At 45.2% G+C, this 19050-nt stretch overlaps 2 protein-coding genes and 1 long non-coding RNA gene across 4 annotated transcripts; 1 reads left to right on the top strand and 2 right to left on the bottom strand.

Annotated features, from left to right (window-relative positions):
• The first annotated feature begins 480 nt into the window (after positions 1–480).
• BZW1 (basic leucine zipper and W2 domains 1) lies at positions 481–9852 on the top strand. 2 transcript variants are annotated; one of them, XM_071561847.1, is made up of 12 exons: positions 481–618; positions 964–1037; positions 2923–3099; positions 4723–4817; positions 5058–5123; positions 5397–5532; positions 6110–6219; positions 6336–6506; positions 6769–6915; positions 7228–7366; positions 8236–8358; positions 8612–9852. In XM_071561847.1, exons 2-12 carry the CDS (start codon positions 974–976, stop codon positions 8641–8643), a joined length of 1260 nt encoding a protein of 419 aa, XP_071417948.1. In that variant the 5' UTR covers positions 481–618; positions 964–973; the 3' UTR covers positions 8644–9852. The 2 variants fall into 2 exon arrangements, with proteins under 2 accessions (XP_071417948.1, XP_071417949.1); XM_071561848.1 differs by lacking the exons at positions 481–618; positions 964–1037 and having other exon boundaries at positions 2933–3099; positions 4723–4728.
• A 906-nt stretch (positions 9853–10758) lies between these two features.
• On the bottom strand, positions 10759–12966 carry CLK1 (CDC like kinase 1). The gene is made up of 5 exons (XM_071561849.1): positions 12221–12966; positions 11963–12127; positions 11792–11886; positions 11405–11708; positions 10759–10853 (listed from the first exon to the last, which is right to left on the bottom strand). Exons 1-4 carry the CDS (start codon positions 12291–12293, stop codon positions 11508–11510), a joined length of 534 nt encoding a protein of 177 aa, XP_071417950.1. The 5' UTR covers positions 12294–12966; the 3' UTR covers positions 10759–10853; positions 11405–11507.
• A 626-nt stretch (positions 12967–13592) lies between these two features.
• On the bottom strand, positions 13593–17534 carry LOC139675069 (uncharacterized). Its single transcript, XR_011698415.1, has 4 exons — positions 17330–17534; positions 16153–16312; positions 15593–16055; positions 13593–14206 (listed from the first exon to the last, which is right to left on the bottom strand). It is a non-coding gene; the product is annotated as an uncharacterized lncRNA (long non-coding RNA).
• Positions 17535–19050: the final 1516 nt, after the last annotated feature.

Here is a 19050-nt window from a genome sequence, read left to right as displayed (position 1 = left end):
GGGCTCGGTGCTGGCCCAGCACTCCCTGTCCCAGCACTCCCTGTCCCGCTCCGCTCCGAGTGCCGCTCTCCGGGGCCGGGCAGAGCAGCTGCGGGAGCGGCTCCGCGGGGGATGCGCAGGCCCGGCTTGGCCCCGGAAAGCAGCACACGGAACGCCTCCGCGGGGCCGGGGGATGCGTAGGGGAAGCGCAGGCCCCTCCCGCCCCGCTCCCCGCACGCTCCTGTCGGGAGCGGCTCCGGGGGATGCGCGAGGGATGCGCAGGCCCGAGCCGGCCACGTTCCCTGCAGGCTCCCGTCGGGAGCGGCTCCGCGGGGCTGGGGGATAAGCGGGGAACGCACGGGGGATGCGCAGGCCCATCCCGCCCCGTTCCCTGCAGGCTCCCGTCGTGAGCAGCTCCGCAGGATGCGCGGGGGATGCGCAGGCCCAGCTCGGCCCGGCCCGCCCCGCCCCGTTCCCTGCATGCCCCGGCGGGGCGGGGCGCGGCTCGGCCCTCCCCTCTTCCTCTGGCGTCGGTTCCGCCCGCACAGCTCCCTCTCCGCTGTCGCCGCCGCTGTCGCCGCTGCTCCCGCCCGTCTCCGCTCCGAGCCGCTCGGGCGTTTTCTCTCTGCCTTAAAGTCGGTGAGCAGCCGGGCGCGGGCGGGGACGGCCAGAGGGAAGCGGGAAGGGCCGCGGTGCGCTCGGGTGCACGGAGAGGGGACCCCCGTCCCCTTCCCTGCCCCTCTCCGTCCTGCCCCGCACGGGCCCCGGGGGCGCGGCGGGACCAGGACCCCGCAGGCTCCGTGCGGCAGGGCCGAGGGCCGGGGCCGGGGCCGGGGCCGAGGCAACCGCACCGGGCCCCGCCCCACCCCACCCCACCCCACCCGCCCCCGCCGGGCCCGGTGCGTGCCGGGAGCGGGGGAGGAGCGGCGAGCGCGGCCCCGCCGGCAGCGCCCTCCCCTCAGCGCCGTCTCTGCTTCCCTGCAGGGTGTCTTTTATGAATAATCAAAAGCCGCAGAAGCCGACACTATCGGGCCAGCGCTTTAAAACCAGAAAAAGAGGTGAGTGGCCGCGCCGCGGGGACACGTCTGTCCGTAACACACCAGGCCGGGCCCTTCTGCCCCTCTCGGAACTGCTCTGAGCACGCGAAGGGCACAGCCCTGAGGCTCCTCTGGTGCTGGAATGGTCTCTGCACTAACAGAAGGCATTTGTCGCTGAGTGTGCTGTGATAACCTTGGCCTGAGATGGTCATTTTGCAGCCACACCGCGTGTGTTTAGCCTGGGAGCAGAAGTGCCCAGTTCCCGAACTACAGGGGAGCTCCAGCACAGGCCTCTTGCAGGTTAATACACGCATCAAAGGAACATCTAAACGTAGTAAGAATTTCAGTCTTAACCACTCCATAAAAGTTACATTGCCCCCTTAATGTTTTAAGAATACCGATTTAAATTTTTAAAAACTGACAGAGCACAGCAAAAATCACACAACCAGACCCACTCCTCAGTGAACATCCAAAAAAAGCCCAAGGTGTGGGATGTGCAAATGCCTGTCTGTACAAGCACAGTTACTTCCTTAGGAAGAGTTAATGTCTGAAGAGGTGTGATGAATAACTGGGTATTTTGGTGGGAGTTTTTTTAAACTTAAAGAGGACGTGGGCACAGCTCTTAAGAGGTACTAACATACCAGCACTGTTCCAGCTCAGACAGGCAACTTTAAGGCTGCTGTACCTACAGGAGTACACTTTGATTTACAGAACCTGTTCTAATGTGAAAGCGCCTTGAGAAACTCTTGAGAGAGTTGGATCAAGTTTGTCCAGCAGAGGAAATGCTGGCAGCCTGAGTTTTAGTCTCTTGTTGAGCATTTAACCATAGTTTGGCTCTGAACAACAATGAGCATCACGAATCTGTCCTGGAAGAACTGCTCCAGTATTTCCAGATGTACACCCAGCTGTTACCCGTGTGCTGATCCTTGCATGGACACTGGGACACAGCCCAGTGTGCCCAGCCAGGTTGCTGACCAGCAGAACTGGCTAAGCTGTTGTAGACAGCACTCAAAATAAGATGTGCAGCTGAGTTCTGTATCTTTGGAAGCTTCTCCCCTCGTGGCTTGCATAATTTAAGGACAAATAGAGATGAGTAAAATTGAAGATTCTGTTTAAGGTTTTCTGTTAGTTTGCTGCATATTGACTACACCCTCCCTGTAGTGAAAACAAGGCAATGATCAGCTGATGTATCTCAGATATGAAGAGTAGGTGTTCTGCTTTAATAACAACAAAGAATGCTAAAGAGATCTGCAATTAGAGCCCATTAAGTTAGCTCATATGTTGCATTTCCCCCAGGCACTTGAGGAAAGTAATTGCTTCAGACTCATTTAAGTCCATATTAAGAGATGGGCTTGGTCTTCATAGCTGAAAAGTGAACACTGTGAGATGACTGAAGTTCAGCTTGTCAGTCAGAATATTTCTTTCAAAAGAGTTAGAGAAAGCTGAAATAAAACATGAGTGATGGAGTCAAATGTACAAAATTATAGGGACGTGTGTAACTGCCTTCCAGCATGAGCCAAGTCTCTGGTTCTGGAGGGAGTGATCTGACATGATATAAGCATCCAGCTGGGAAGTCAGGTGAGCTTTACTGGAGCCGAGTAATGGTCATCACAAACACCTGTTCTGAAAGTATGATCAGAACTCAATTAGAAGTAACTAATGAATCTTTTAGTTTTTGGTAGTCTTTCTCCCAGCCTTGACTGAACAGGACAGTGAAAGCAGCAAGACTCCTGACTGCTGTGTTGGCCATGGAAATTCATTTCAGGCTGTGCTGTTAAGTGGCCATTTGGGCCAGTTAATACAGTTATCCAGTTTGTCAGTGCAAATGTGGTTTGGTAAGACTGAAGTAAACTAAAAAACAAACAACTGTGTGTGAAAATTTTATTTCAACACTTTCTCTTCACAGATGAAAAAGAGAGGTTTGACCCTACTCAGTTCCAGGACTGTATTATCCAAGGTTTAAGTGAAACTGGCACTGACTTGGAGGCAGTAGCAAAGTTTCTTGATGCTTCTGGTGCAAAACTTGACTATCGCCGCTATGCAGAAACACTTTTTGACATCCTGGTGGCTGGTGGAATGCTGGGTAAGTCCCCTTGGTGTGGCTGCTCTCAGCTTTATTCACCAGACTCTGCAAAAGCTCTGTTTTCTTTCAGTGTAAAAACTCTTGCTAAAGAGCCCATTGAGTGTGTGAAGTTATTCGTGGTAAACTCTGATCATCTTGGTGACCGAGCAATTATAGAAAATATAAAATTACTCTATACCCTGCTGCAGTTCTACTTGAGTCTTGTTGCATTCTTCAAAGTGTAGATTGTACAGACTTGGCTTAAAAGAAGATACATTGGATTGTTTGGGGTTTTGTGTTGGTTGGTTGTGTTTGGTTTTTGTTGGGGTTGGGTTTTGTTTGTTTTTTTTAACCAGGAGTAGATCTTTACTCTCTAGTCAAGTTCACTTCTGATGATGTGAGATGGATGAATGCTTGTTTCAGGTGTGTGCTCTGGTCACAAGACCGGTGGAGTTGCCCTGAAAGACTGTGATGTTACCCTGTGCTTTGTGCATCTGCCCTCTTATTTTGGAAAGAAAACTTGTTTACAGAAGAATCTGAAGTGCTTAGTCTTGGAAATGCTATTACAGATGATTTGTTGTTGACAATAGTAAGGTAATAGGTCCTAGCAGACATGGGGGAGTGAGAAATGGGAGGGTGATCGAGTCAGCAGAAAACACAGGAACTGAGGAAGTGAAATGTGATGACAAAAAGTCTTGTAAACTCACGTACACACTGTATAAAAAGAGCAAAGAGGAACAGGTGCTCACCTAACAGGTTGTAATTGTTACAGTATGTGGGTTTACATTCAAGAGCCTTAACCAGTGCATATTGTGTTAGGAAGTGTTCCTTTAGGAATAAGGCTGAGAGGGAAGGAAAAAAGGCATTGCTGCATTACTGGTGATATGGGGTCCTTTACTCAACTCCCTCTCTGTAACAGGTAGCTCAGCAGACTAACTTTGATCTTCAGTCAGATGAGGCCAGAATAAAAACTGACATCCTGTTTCCTTACCACCTTTTAATATTATTACCATTAATACTCATCTCTGTTCTTACAGTCTTGTTTCTGACTAACACATAACAACAGGATCTGCATTGTGTGAAGGATGGCACACAAATCCCTGAGGAGGTGTTCTGGCACTAATGCTGGTGACCTGAATGCACCTTCATTAGTGAAGCAGCCTAAAAAAACCCAAAGTTCCAAACTCATCTCTGGGGCACTGAACTTTGAACTTGCATCTCTATGAGTGTTTCAGCCTCCTGTAGTGACTTACTCTGTCATGTGAAAGGCACTTACAAAGCAGCACTGTTGCTGCAGGCATGAGAGACACTTGCTAGGATTAAGCAGCTTCCGTGGCTCCCTTTAAGGGAAGAGGAGCTCACACGGCCACCTTAACTTACTCAGATGTAAACAAGATGTTTTGCCAACCCACTTAGCAGTAGGGGGCCAGAATTTTTAAATGTTCAAACTTAAGGTACTGATTTCAAAGTTCCACTGCAGCAGTGGAACAGATGGAAATGCAGAGATACCTTCAGAGATCCTGTCATTCAGCATCATGAGAGGAGGACAATGTGTTGCATGTTTTTTGTGTTGGAGTTCTTGCTGTGGAGACTGCTCAGTGCTCTCCCTGGGCAGGGACACCACTAATGCTGCCTCCCCCCCAGCCCCAGGTGGTACCCTGGCAGACGACATGACACGCACCAACGTCTGTGTGTTTGCAGCACAGGAAGACCTGGAAACCATGCAAGCATTTGCTCAGGTTAGTTCTGGAATGAGTACAATTTCACTTAAAACTGTTCAGTGGTCAAAAAGTAAATGTTTGTGCAATTGAAAATTCAGGTAAAATAATACATGGCTTTAAGGAGCCTACTGGAAGTGGTAGGAGTAGCACTGTTCTTAAAGGGGCTATGACGAGTTCAGACCTACTTTACTGAACTAAACTTTTTACTAATTTAGAGATAGTTTAGAGCAAAAAGTAATATACTCTGTGTCTTTTTAGGTTTTTAACAAGCTCATCAGGCGTTACAAGTACCTGGAGAAAGGCTTTGAGGATGAAGTCAAAAAGGTATGGAGTAGGTCTTGATCAACAGACAAATAAACCTTCAAATTCTGCTAATTAATCACTGTAGAAGAATTACATCAAAAATGGATTATTAAAGTACAACACTTCTGAGTTTCTAACAGAAGAACAGCTAACTTATATGACTAATGGAAAAGACTACAAGTGGTTCTGATAGTTGAATAGCTTAACTGAACCAAAGTGTTGAACACAGAAGCATGTCCACAGTTTAGTGAGGGATGGTAATTTTATGGCAACTCTTCTTTCTTTCTCTTGCAGTTGCTGCTGTTCTTGAAAGGGTTCTCAGAGTCTGAGCGGAACAAACTGGCCATGCTGACAGGGATTCTGCTGGCCAATGGGACACTGAATGCATCAATTCTTAACAGTCTTTACAATGAGAACTTGGTTAAAGAAGGTAAGTGTTGCCCAACTTCTCCTTTAGGGAAGGAGGGTGGGGGGCAGAACCATGACAAGTAGGTGGATATTGCAGTGACGGCACATCCTTGCAGCTCACTACCTTCATCTGGTGATAGATTAACTACAGGATTAGCAAAGGTAAACATGCTGCCCCACAACCTGGAAGGTCTTCTAAGACTTCAGAAAATGAGTTTTTTCAGAAAGCGTGTATGTAGGACTTCCCTGCATGACACTGGGGGCTGCCCAGCAAGGCAGTGCTGTATTTTGAAGAGGCACCTTTCAGGAAGCAAAAGGTGTGTCATGACTTTAGGCTCCTTCCTAAATTGCAGCAAGAAGAGTTGAGTTTAGTACAGTGAAGACTTTGTGATGCTGAATGCTAAGAAAAGTCCAACCCATGGGAGGCTGCAGTGTTGTTGGGTGGAGAGAGGTGCTGCAGACTGCCAGGGTTGCTTAGGAGTGTTGCTGCTGCTGCTGCTCTGAGAGGGGTCTGACAAACCAGGTGCCCTGTACTCTCAGGTCTTATGATTCTCTTTATTTTGAATTTCACTAATAACAGTACTGTTCCTGTTGCACAGGTGTTTCTGCAGCTTTTGCAGTCAAGCTGTTCAAATCATGGATAAATGAGAAAGATATTAACGCAGTGGCTGTCAGTCTTCGCAAAGTAAACATGGATAACAGGCTGATGGTGAGTACTGCTGGAATTACTCTCTTACTACTTATGCCAGTTTAGTAAATAGCATTTGCCAGCAAGGTACTCAGCACACATTTCTGTCACAAAAGAATTGTAAACTTTGTTTTCAGGAACTGTTCCCAGCCAACAAACAAAGTGTTGAACACTTCTCCAAGTACTTCACTGAAGCAGGACTGAAAGAACTTTCTGAGTATGTTCGGAACCAGCAATCCATCGGAGCTCGGAAGGAGCTGCAGAAAGAACTGCAGGAGCAGATGTCACGGGGAGATCCATTTAAGGATGTAAGTGTTTTGTCTGTAGATGAGACAGAGGTGCTTTCTGTGTGTGTGTGTCTTCTCTCTTTCATATTGAACTTGGCTTTCACTGGGAATTAAAATTAGGACCAGGGGGTTTTGTTACTAGCATTAATGTCCTGAATCCTGCTGTATGATCATGGAGGTTGTGTGTGGTTCTGAAACCATCTGGGTTACCTTCAGAACAGAAGTTTTAATTTAGCTTAGTGCCATATGTGCCCTTTGTGCTGACTCTTACTCTAACTGGCAGATCATCTTGTATGTGAAAGAGGAGATGAAGAAGAACAACATCTCGGAGCAGACTGTGGTAACCATAATCTGGTCAAGTGTAATGAGCACAGTGGAATGGAACAAAAAGGAGGAGCTGGTAGCAGAGCAAGCCATTAAGCATTTGAAGGTATTGTATCTTCAGTATGGATTTCTGCACACCTTGGGTAGGGCTTGGGTTTCCTTCTGTCTCCAGCTCCCTGTTAAACCTTGTAAGGACACTGCAAATGCAGAGACAGCATTAGATGGGGAATTCTTCCCTTGTGACTGGGTGTTACAAGCCAAGTTCCCAAGGCAGAGGCAGCATTGCTGCTGCAGAAGCGCTCTGGGCTGGGGTGGTGTTTGCCAATTTCTTCAGCAGTGCTGATGGAGACTGTGAAACCAGCCCAGTCAGGTGGTGCATGTGAAGTGCTCTGTGTGTGCCAATTTGTTGTTGTTACAGCAATACAGTCCTCTACTTGCTGCCTTCACCACCCAAGGTCAGTCAGAGCTGACTCTTCTGTTGAAGATTCAGGAGTATTGTTACGATAACATTCACTTCATGAAGGCCTTCCAGAAAATAGTGGTGCTCTTCTATAAAGGTAACTTCTGTGGGCTTGTAGTTTTGGAGTTTTCTGGGTTGTTTGAGGGGTCATTTTTGGTTGGGTGGGTGTTTTGAAGTTTCTGAATCACAATGTCAGTCCTGAGAAGTCCTTTAAGGAAGATCAGTGCTACTACACTGTGCTTCATGAGCTGAAGAATTTTCTACCTTCTGTTTGCAAAAAGGGAGCAGTGAAATGCAAAGGTGTATGTGGCTGGTCCTTGGCATATGGGGAAGTAAAACCTCTAGATCAAAGATGCTGCCTGTAGATCTGTTCAGGAGATCTTGTGGTAGTTCAAAGCAAAATTTTTATTTTAAGGCACTTTGTCACTTTTAAGTTAGGGAAAGATACGTGACAGTGTATTCTTCTTAGGGCTCTTAACATTGACTGTGAATAGCCATAGATGGAGACCCACCAGCATGTTCTGGGGTGTTCCAGTCTCTCAAGTATCTGATAAAAGGTTTTACTGGAAAACACTGTGCATCTGTGAAAACTTGGTAAACTGAAGGTTATATTTTACTTGTAAAATTTTAAAAACAGCTAAATGTTTCACGTTGTGTACTTTTAAGAGTTTGCACCTGTTCTTAATTTTCCTTGGAGTGTGCCATCACTAATAATTCTGAAACATCCCAGACTGTTAGTGGGAGTGAAAGTGCAGCTCTGAGATCCAGTGCTGAGGAGGAATCACAGCAGCCAATCCAAAATGCACAGCTCTCAGAATTTTAAAACAGGAACCATTCCTAGTGCAGGTCTGTCCAGCCACACCCACAGGAGGAGGATCTGATGCTTTTAGGGGAAGGAAGCAAAGGGTGCTGGTCGGGGGTTCTCAGCAGTCTGCTGTGTTAACACTGCTCTTGCACATCTTTCAGCTGAAGTTCTGAGTGAAGAACCCATCCTGAAGTGGTACAAAGATGCGCATCTTGCTAAAGGAAAGAGTGTTTTTCTGGAGCAGATGAAAAAGTTTGTTGAATGGCTCAAGAATGCTGAAGAAGGTAAGCAGCAGCTTAGCTCACAAGTAGAGCTTGTTTCTTTTGGGGTCCCTGGTGCAGTAACACTGTGTGTCTGAGGGTGTTAAATTGCCTCTCTGAGACAAATGTACCCTCTACCCTGGTACTGGCTAGAAAAGCTTGCCAGTGAAATCCACGTGGATACAAGAGTAGCTTTTGTCCAGGATGCAGGGCAACAGTGAGGTCAGGGCTGGGGGCTGACCCGTGGGCAGGCTGCTGATGAGGTGTCTCTTTGCAGAGTCAGAGTCTGAAGCTGAAGAAGGTGACTGACCTGTGAAACTCTGTCGTCAGTAAAGCAAACAGGAGCTGTAGATAAGTGTCATGTCTCATGTGTCCTTCTGATTCTTACATCCTACCTCCCTGTATCAAGCATGATATAAGGGCTCTCATGGCAATTTATTTTAACTGTTTTCTATAGTTATTGAAATACTGGATTTAGTTTTTAAAACCATGTTCAAGTAGCTTACAGGAGCTGTTCTAGATTTGACTCTAACCTGCATTTGTCCTTTCAGTTACCTTCTACCTCCTGTATTTTCTACTGTAATGATGTAATTAAAGGCCTTCCACAGTGAAATCCACCTTACCCTGTGGGATTTCCAAGTGTATTGGAGTAGATGTGATATGGTGAATGAGACTTAGGGCAGTTGTGCTTGCAAATTAAACTGTAAAAATCCTCCCAAGTGCAGAGCCCATGGCTTGTGTGGCACTGCAGTCAGCACCACCTACTCCAAACAGCCCCTTTCATGGGCGGCTGTCTGTGTCCCCAGGTACACTGTCATCCCTCTACTAGACTGCCAGCATAAAGCAATCCTCTGTTCCAGCTGTTGGAGAGGTGGGTGCCCCACTCTTGCAAGCTGCCAGAGAGGAGCTGGTGTGGTGGCAGCAATTGGTAACTGTAGTGAGCAGGAAGAGTGGCATCTCTGAGCCTGCCAGCTGTCACAGCTGGGCCCATGTTCTTGAGGGGTGTCAGGTGCCCTAGCAGCTGTGCTTCAGTTCTGGGGCACCTTTCCCCTTTGCTCATGGAAGTACAAGCAGTGCTGTTGCACACACAGCTTTCTGCAGCCAGGCTGTACTGCTGGCAGAACTGGGGCAGGGGGAGCAGCTCCTTTGTGCTGCTCTGTGAACACATGGCTCCTGGAAGCCAGAACTCCACCCCTGCCTCTTGAAGTTTAGAGGTTCTTTTATGCTGGCAGTTGACATGCTAAACTAAACAGCTTATCTGCTCCCTGAAACTTTAATTCCTAATGGAAACTCTCAGGACAGTTCAGTTAGATTGGGTAAAAGAGTGAAGTCTATACTGTTGTAGGCCAAGTGAGCATTAACTGAAATACTGGTAACCAGAGTACCAGTAGTAAACACCTAATAAAATAATGAAAAAATTGGTCATCACAATGCAATCTGTTCAATACTACAGTGATCTTCCTTACTTTGTAACCTTTTTTTTTAAGCAAATAAAGGCCATCATTACACTTAATGTCACGGAATGTCTCTGCTCCTTTTCCAAAAAGAAAGCAACAGTGACACTAAAGGGTAAAAAGCAGGTCTTCTGCTATTTCAAGGGCCGCTGACTAAAACATAATTAAAATAATATTTTCTTGCTGTTAGGGTGCTCTTTTTCACATGTTAAAAGTGCTAGTGGCCCAAGAGTTTGAGAAAACACAGTCAGGTTCATCAGTATACTAAATAGGTTTGATATCAACATCTGGATTAAACTTAAGTATCCAAAAAGTCATACTGCAAACTCAGGCATTTACAACATGAAGTATTTACAACATAACCAAATAATAAGTAGTGAGTGGAGCTGAGGTTTCTTTGGTGCACTGCCCTCTGAGTCAGCCTGCTTGGCTTCAGGAGCCTGTGCCCTTTTTCTGTGTGTCTGGGCAGGAGAAAGGCTGGTGCAGTGCTGCTTCAAGAGTAATCTGCTTGTTTGGGTCCTCCTGAACAAGGTCAAAGAGGTTCTTTGTGGTCAGAATTCTGACACATCATAATTAATTCATTCATGAAGATTAAAAAAAATGTTTATCTTACAATTGCACTTGAAGCTCCTCTCCTCAAAAGTGTTTGGGCTGTCTGACTTTCAGTGGCTTTACCGTGGATTGATGTCTGCCTGCCAGCAGGACTCTTCATCCCAATCCAGGTGGCCATCACAGAAAAATCTGTTTCCTTAAACAAACAGACCATAGTCTCTTATTCTAAGATTCTGTTTTGTCCCTTCAGTAGAAGTTTATCAGTATGTTAGTTCATAACTTGGGAACTGATCTGGAAATATATTCCATGTGAGTGGCCAGCTTGTTAAATACAGCAAAAGGATGACTCTAAACTTCGGGGGTTTTTTTATTTCTTCTTAAACCTTACCTGAAAATATTTAAACTACAGCATTGTGGGCACATAAATAATTACCTGCCTTTCTTTATCATGTGATAAGGCAAAGGCCCCAGCATCTGCTTCATCATTGCCAGGTGGGTTTTGTTGCTTCATCTCTGAAAGGGAATCAAGATAGACATTTTTATTCATTGTTTGAAGAAGTTATCAAGTTTCACTGTACTCTGCAACAAACAATCAGTTTCATATTAAGGAAAGAAGAAGCTGTAGTCATCTGTTTCCTAAAATAAGTAAAGCTATACTGTAGGTTTTATCCCTTGAGGGTTTTTCCCTTGATCTTTAATTTTTTTTACTTAGTTGCTAATTTCAAGTTTCAGCAATACTGTCACAATGACAAAGTTGAGGTATTTGAGTAGAATTTGTCAATGGTGACAGATGAAGCTACATCTCTTATTAGCATGGCTTGTAAATTAGAAATGTTAACAGGGTGATCCTTCACATAAAGCTGCTGCCAAAACGTTGACTGAAAACAGGGTAGAAATCTTTTGCTCATACAGTTCCCTTGTGCCTACATCTGTTCTGTTCAACTTGGCACTATGAAGAAAGGCAGCTGTATTCCTGGCATGAATTCTTAGTTCTGCCCCTTAGTCCCTACCTCAGCAGCGTGTTTTCACCAAGCTGCACCATTCTGAGGTTCATAGTTACTTACGGGAAACAGTGTTGCTCCCAGGTAGCATTCCATGAGAATACATCTCTGCTGCAAATACCACGTGGCTGTGCCCACCCTGGTGCTGTGAAAGGATTCAGAAGGTTCATATTGAGCACAGCTCAACAGCATGTAAAAACCTTGCATGAGAGATCAGCCTGACAGACTGCTGCTGATCTGGGATAACTTCAGGAGCTTTGTTCTGCCTTGCAGACACCAAAGTGTCCTGATACTCATGGTTTGATACTTTACATCCAAAGTCCACAGTTTTGATCTCTGCATTGATTGGTGTGTGTTCATTGCATTTCTGAAATGAAACACAGTGGAATGCAAGTCAAAGAAACCCAGGCAGTGGCTGAGGGGGAGATGAGGAATTGGGCAGTGACTTACTAGTTTGGCTTTGTACTTTTCTTCATAATCAGACCTCACAAATACAGTATTTTCTGGCTTCAGATCCGTATATGTCAACTTGTTCAAATGCAAAACTACAACATAATAAATAGCGTTAGCAAATTCCACAAAGAAAACAGAATAAATAAAGCAAAAAAGAAACATCCTTACAGTTCACAGATCTCATATGCCATCTAATGTGATCCAGCTTAAATGGCAGAGAGCAGTTCTGTTCATTGAAGCCAGAGGTGCTGAGCCCCACGAGCTCAGAAACAATGCAAACATGTCTGTGGTACTCAAACCATTCTGACATCTGGGCAGAGTGACTACAAAAGGCTGGAAAAAGACATGATTTGCAACAGTTGTATTAATGCTGAGACATGTAAATCATGAAGCCAAAACAACATACAGGTGCCTTTGTGTACTCACAGTGTACTGGGATCCAGTGCCTGTAAACACTCCAGTGCTGGGGCTTTGTCAGCTGCACTGGAGCAGCTACCATCGTTTTTGGCTGTTTTCACAGCTACATGGTTGCCTCTTCTGAAGAGACAGTCCAACAGTGGTTAGAACAGGGACTAGTTTGAACTAAGAATATTCAGATATACATTGTTTTTAACAACAGCAATCTTATCAGAAAAGGGTTTTTTTTACGACATGCTGACAACATAACCAAGGTCCATCTATGCATCAAGACAACTAAAATTCATTATTTAAATTTTGAAAACATACTTGATAGCATATATATCAGTATTGTTCTTAGAGGTTAGAAACCCCACCTGCTTCCCTGTTGTATTTATGTATGCTGGGGTAACCTGGAGAAACTTCCACATCTAACAGCCTAACAAAACTGTCAGTTGAAAATGACCAGCCTTCTTCAGTCCTTTAAGTAGTAAAAGTGTTAACTGAGGTGTCAGGTGCCTTCTGTATGGCTAAAAGGCCAATCCAGTTGCCCACTACCTTGCACATAGCAAAACTGCCATAAAACACAAAATAGAATCTTAGAACCATAGAATCAGTTGGGTTGGAAAAGACCTCCCAAGATCATCAAGTCCAACCCTTGGTCCAACTCCAGTCCCTTTACCAGATCATGGCACTCAGTGCCACGTCCAATCTCAGTTTAAAAACCTCCAGGGATGGGGAATCCACCCCCTCTCTGGGCAGCCCATTCCAATGCCTGATTACTCTCTCTGGAAAGAATTTTTTTCTGATCTCCAACTTCAATTTCCCCTGGCAGAGCTTGAGCCCGTGGCCCCCTTGTCCTATTGCTGAGTGCCTGGGAGAAGAGACCAGCCCCCACCTGGCTAGAACTTCCCTTCAGGTAGTTCTAGACAGTGATGAGGTCACCTCTGAGCCTCCTCTTCTCCAGACTGAACACCCCCAGCTCCCTCAGCCTCTCCCCACAGCACTTGTGCTCCAGTCCCTTCACCAGCCTTGTTGCTTTTCTCTGGACCCACTCCAGCCCCTCAATCTCTTTCCTGAACTGAGGGGCCCAGAACTGAACACAAAATACATTCCTGATTCACAACAGACTCACCACCAGAACCCAAACAGCATTGCATCACCACAGACTGAGCTTTAAGTCAGCAACATGTCAGAATTTTCTCAGTACACAGGCCTGGTGTGGCCCAAGCCCCAGGACTGCCCAGGCTGGGGAGGGCACAGCTTCACCCCACATTGTCTAAGTCACTGTCCCCCATCAGCTCTTGTCCTCTAACAGGCCACCACCTCACCCACCTGCACAACCCTCATGTCCAGGTGCTGCTTTCAGAGGGTGCACTAACATAAATTTGTACTGGGAACTGTGGCAGCCATAAAGAAACAGAGCAGTCTACAAGGACGTGAAGATAAAACCTGATGCAATCAGCAAGCACTTTATGAACCACACTGTGACAACATCAGTAAGAAAAACCACATGTGTTTAATGAAATACTTATGCTTTGGGATCGATACATTCCACTATTCCAGATGTACCTTCTCCCAAAATAGCAACAATCTCATCTATAAAGGAAAGAACTCTCAAAGTTATTCAGCTGTTAAAAAAAATGAATCAAACAAAACCAGACCTATGTACTACCACTGAAGCTGTTCTAGACTCTGCTTCTTTAAATTGTAAATAACCAATTTACAATTAATACTGTTGGTGTTACTGGACAACTCTCATCAAGGCACATTTAAGGGGGAAAAGAAAAAAAACCAATTCCCACCCTCTAACAACAACAATAAACCAGAAAGAAAAGACTTCCAAAGGCCCCTTACATCTCATGCTAAAAGAACTTACAGCATTTGGCTTCTGTGGCCATGTTTTGGTAGCTGGGGAGCCTTGGCTTCTGTGAGAAGCTGCCAGAAGCTTCCCCCACGTCCGACAGAGCCGTGCCAGGTGGCCAAGGATGAGCCATCATCAGAGATGTAGTAACTCTGGAGAAACACATTTAAGAAGGAAAAAAATAATGTTATTGCACAGATACAAATGTGCTGAAAGAAGAGAGGAGTGGGAATATGTGAGAGGAAGAGCCCTGCAGACAGCAAGGTCAGTGGAGAGGGAGGGGCAGAAGGTGCTCCAGGTGCTGGAGCTGAGGTTCCCCTGCAGCCCATGGAGGAGACCCACACTGGAGCAGGTGGATGCCTGAAGGAAGGCTGTGACTCCATGGGAAGCTCATGCTGGAGCAGGCTCCTGACAGGAGGTACAGTCTGGGAAGGAGGGAGGGGTCAGTGCTTTTAAGATTTTACTTCTCATTACCCTGCTCTGATTTTTACTGTTAAACTCAGTTGATAACCCAAAGTTGAGTCTTTTGCCAGTGATGGTAATTGGTGATCTCGCCTTGTCCTGATCTCAATTCCTGAACCTTTTGTTGTATTTTCTCTCCTCAGCTCAGTTGCAGAGGGCACTGATCAAGTGGCCTTGGTGGGCACCTGGCACCCAGACAGGGCCAACCCACCACATCTATCTAAAGACTTCAGGAATTTTGAAAAATATTCTATACATCTTGCACTTAGTAGGCAGGTCAGGTGACTCTGCATCATCCTCTGCACCCCTCTGCACCCAAACGGCACCAAGATCAATAAACCCAAGTGCACTCAGGTCAGAACACACAATTCATCCAGCAGGGACATACTCAGGCACTCAGGGACCCACCAACCCACAAACAGTGGCAGGAGCAATTCCAAATTCAGTCCCCAGAGATTCACAGCGTGCTTAGTTTCTGTTGCAGGAGTGGAACAGGCAAGGAACAGATTGTCAGATGAGACTCGGTAGTGAGGCAACAAAAAATTGCAATTGTTTTTCTTTTAAAAAACTGGTTCACTGAATTTTACTTCGTGTTGTCAGGGCCCCTATTTTTCCTTAAACAGATTCAATAATTATGTTTTACACACACATATATATGTATATGTATATAAAATAGCCTTGTGGCCAAATTAAAATACCCACCTTAAGCAATCAAGAGTAAATCACTTGTATGAGTATTTGGCAAGAAGTTTGGTTTATTTAAAAATCATAAATACCAGATACATTTACTTTATGCTGTCTTCGCTGAAGATCTCATAACTTATAACTCCAATCTTCAGCTTTAACAGTTAAATATATAACAAAGATCAGAAAAAACACCCTAGTAGTGGGCAGACATCATTCATATCCAAGTCACATCTCTCACTAACACTTAAAAAAGTAAATCTGACATTGCAACCTCAGTATTTCAGTGATACTTAGTCAAAATCAAGTTTAAAATTTTGCTCTTGAATTTTTGAGTAGGGCTTAAATAAATGCTTGTCATAATAAAAACTCTGAAGGCACAAAAGTGATACCTGTATTTCCAGTACTCCAGCTGATGGTTACTGTTCATTAATCTGCTCAAATACATTCAGTGAACAAAGCAAGACCTCGTTCTGTGATGTAACAAGCATAGGTACAAACTGTGCACTTTCACAGAAGGAAATATAATCCTAGGGAAAAAAGAAAGCTATAATATGATCTAAAGGAATAAACCATTATCAACAGAATTCCCCAAATCCCCACACTCAATTACTACTGCCCAGATGAGAATCTATCTTCTTAAAAAATTAAATTAAAATTGGTCATATCACCAGAGGATGACAAATAGTGTGATGTCTTGTACTTCCCTTTGCCACCAAATGTCACATTAAGAGCAGATCCCTGGCTACTTGGATCCCAGTGTCACATCCTTGCTTGGTCTCCTGACTGCATCCCTCAAAACTGTGTTGTTGACCACAGCCTCTCTCATTTACAGATTTGGTTTCTTAATCACTACTACAAAAAAAGATCCAATAAACATAATTAAAATCATCCAGTGCCCCTATGAAGATGGTTTTTCATTTTAAGCTGTAAGACATCTCTATTGAAATACCTCCAACTCAAATGAATCCATTAGATGACCTGATGAGAATAATAAAAGACTTCTCCTGTGTGCTTCTGAATGGTGTGTCTTTCCCTTCTTAGTGTTGTTGCACCTTGTAAAGTGGTGGGGGTTTTATCCTGGTCAGGATAATCTGACTGGAATTACCCAGCTGTAACAAAGATATTGTATGCTTTGATTACGTCCCACACACAAACAATTCACTTTCAAAGCCACTGATCATCAAGTTTACACTATAAATGAAGAGTTTTCCTCAACACCCCAATTTTGGGGTTTTTCCTCTTTACGCTTTCCTCCACGTTAATTTTTTATTCAAGAGCTCTTTCAAAATAACTGTTTTGATAGCAGCACATGAACCAGTACCCTACTGGTTAAAAAAAAAGACTTTTTAAAAGGCAAATTGTGAGTCAGACACTCAACACTTTGCAAGGAGGCAGAAGGCTCCCAATGCTGCCCATCCCAGGAAAAAGAAAGGCTCCTGAGAACTTAACAAGGGCACACAGTTATTGCTCACTGGGCTCTTACAGACTTCAGTTTCGACAGATTCCCAAAGAATTCCTAACGTTAACCCAAAATGACCTGAGTTAAGAAACAATCAAATCTAATCCAACAGAACAAATTTTTCCTGTTATTCAGCGCTGGGAACACGGAGAAATGAGACTTGTGTTTCCAGATTTATATACTCAGTTACAACTGAAAATTCCTCCCCAAAGTCAAGCAGAATATTTTGGGTGACTCTTAACAGATCTAATGGGCTGATCTTATCTCTGCAATTCTATATTTCCTTTTAAACTAAGCAATGTTAACAATGTTACAGCTTCAAGTCGCAACCTAGACAGGTTTTCTGATTTATTTCTTACACCTTAGCCTTTAATCTAAACAAAGTTTTGGGTTATTTCTTAAAGTTCAGCTTACAGGGTTAAATTCCTCTTTATCTAAAGCTATGCATTGTTAAGATCACTGACAAACTTGGCTACAAGCTAAAATCAAAAATTAATATAACATACAAAGTTAGTACAGGTCTGACTAAAAATTAGTAAAGACCTTATGATTTTATGGACAAAGGATAAAATCCTTTTTCTTGAGGGGTCCCTGAATCAGACAATACAGCTCAGGCTGTCTCCCAAGTACTTCATCTCCTGAGGGAAAGGCGAACTCGTTCACTTACTGGTCTTGTACTCGCCTTTTCAGACACAACCCGGTCCCAGCGCCGAGACCGGGCCGGGCCGGGCTCTGAGGGGAGGGCGGAGCTGCCGCGGCGAAGGGGCCGGGCCTGAGGGGCCGCTGGGGGGGCTGAGGGGCACGGGAAGGGCTCTCTGGGGCGCAGGGAAGGGCTGTCCGGGGCGCAGGGAAGGGCTCTCTGGCGCGCAGGGAAGGGCTCCCCGGGGCGCAGGGAAGGGCTCTCCGGGGCGCAGGGAAGGGCTCTCCGGGGCGCAGGGAGCGGCTCCTGCGCCATTTTCTGGCGGGCTGGCGGGCGGGCGCGCACAGAAGATGGCGGCGGCGGCGGTGGCGGCCGCGCTGTGAGGGGACCCCGCGGGGCAAAGGGCGCTTTGTCATTCGTGGGATAATAAACCACAAAGCCGCTGCTTGTCTCTGTGCTGCACCGGTGTTAGTGGTTCTCTGAGCATCTGCATGTACTCAGCTTTAAATCGGCAGAGGTTTACAGGACCACATACGACTAACGAAGCTCTGGGTTTTTTTAAGTTATGTGCTATCTTTTACTGGCTCTTAGTCACGTTTTTAAAAGTTCACCTCAGCAGGGCGAACCTCGCACTCCACCTGAACGTTGGGGTCCAAAAACACACAACACGCAGTCAAACCATGTCCAGTGTAATGTGATGGATGTGGAAGCACCCGAGGATAGACCAGCCCTGAAACAAAACAGCCTCTGCATCACCTCCCTAGAACCCAGGGGTTAAGGTTTTTAATTCTGGGAAGGACTAAACCTTTTAAATACTTGCAACCCTGGTAAATTAAAAAAGAACCAAACTCACCCAACATAAAAATACGAAGAGTGAGAGTGAGAAGTATGAATGTGATTCATGTCAGTAAAACGAATGAGTTATTGGAGCTCCTTCAGTGACATGAGAAGAAACTTGGCCAGCCAATTAAACAAAAATTCCAACTTATACCCACAAGGAAAGATAAACAGGCTAGTGTTAAATCACTTAATCTCCTATAACTTTGTCAAAGACCACATGAATTATAACACAAAAGTTGAAGAGTTAAACACATATCCAAGGGGAGCAGAATTTATGGTGGGGTTATCACTAGGGTTATAAAAGTAACTTAGCTATAGCAGTATATGTTAAACTGCTTAACAATGTGCTTAGAATGTTTATGCATGATCTAATGAATATGTTTGTAGAGACGAAATAAATGTTACGAGTTACACTGTGTTCGGTGTGCGATGGCAAGCAGTGCTGGCGTCCGTCACACCCGGCACGCCAAAATGGCTTTTATCATATAATTAACTGAAAACCTACAAGGTTGAGAGTTTGCTTCTCACAGTGAGGACGGTCCTTTCTTCCCCAGCTGCCCCTGTGACCAACCTCCAGTACGTACATTACACCTTCAGTTTGTCACTGCTCACAGCTCAGGCACCTTTACCTTGTCCTGCCCACCTGCAGCTCAGGCTCAGTCCTGCTCCAGCACCACGTGCTTCAACACCAACTTCATCTACTGCTTTTCTAATGCCAGCAAAGGTCAGAGGCAATCTAGGATATGCACAAGACCATCCATCACAGTCATAATGCAAACTTGTTGTCTTACTGTGCGTATTTTTCTTTGAATGAGTAGACTTATTTCAGCAGAACTCATCCTGTGGCTGTAGCATTCACAATAAAGGACCAGCTGATGGAAGCAAACAGAGCAGTTTCAAAGCACAAG

This window comes from Pithys albifrons, chromosome 8, assembly GCF_047495875.1.
Source record: "Pithys albifrons albifrons isolate INPA30051 chromosome 8, PitAlb_v1, whole genome shotgun sequence".
In the NCBI taxonomy this organism is placed as follows: Eukaryota; Metazoa; Chordata; class Aves; order Passeriformes; family Thamnophilidae; genus Pithys; species Pithys albifrons.
This window is presented reverse-complemented; position numbering and strand designations above follow the sequence as displayed.

What these genes read in the sequence shown, in the direction of transcription:
- CLK1 (XM_071561849.1), bottom strand. Translation starts at nt 12,293, where the DNA reads ATGGTAGCTGCTCCAGTGCAGCTGACAAAGCCCCAGCACTGGAGTGTT. An exon ending in GCACTGGATCCCAGTACACT is followed by an intron (nt 12,128 to 12,220) that starts GTGAGTACACAA and finishes GTCTTTTTCCAG; the next exon opens with CCTTTTGTAGTCACTCTGCC. An exon ending in AAAAGTACAAAGCCAAACTA is followed by an intron (nt 11,709 to 11,791) that starts GTAAGTCACTGC and finishes GTTTCATTTCAG; the next exon opens with AAATGCAATGAACACACACC.
- BZW1 (XM_071561847.1), top strand. Translation starts at nt 974, where the DNA reads ATGAATAATCAAAAGCCGCAGAAGCCGACACTATCGGGCCAGCGCTTT. An exon ending in CTTTAAAACCAGAAAAAGAG is followed by an intron (nt 1,038 to 2,922) that starts GTGAGTGGCCGC and finishes TTCTCTTCACAG; the next exon opens with ATGAAAAAGAGAGGTTTGAC. An exon ending in TTGAGGATGAAGTCAAAAAG is followed by an intron (nt 5,124 to 5,396) that starts GTATGGAGTAGG and finishes TTTCTCTTGCAG; the next exon opens with TTGCTGCTGTTCTTGAAAGG.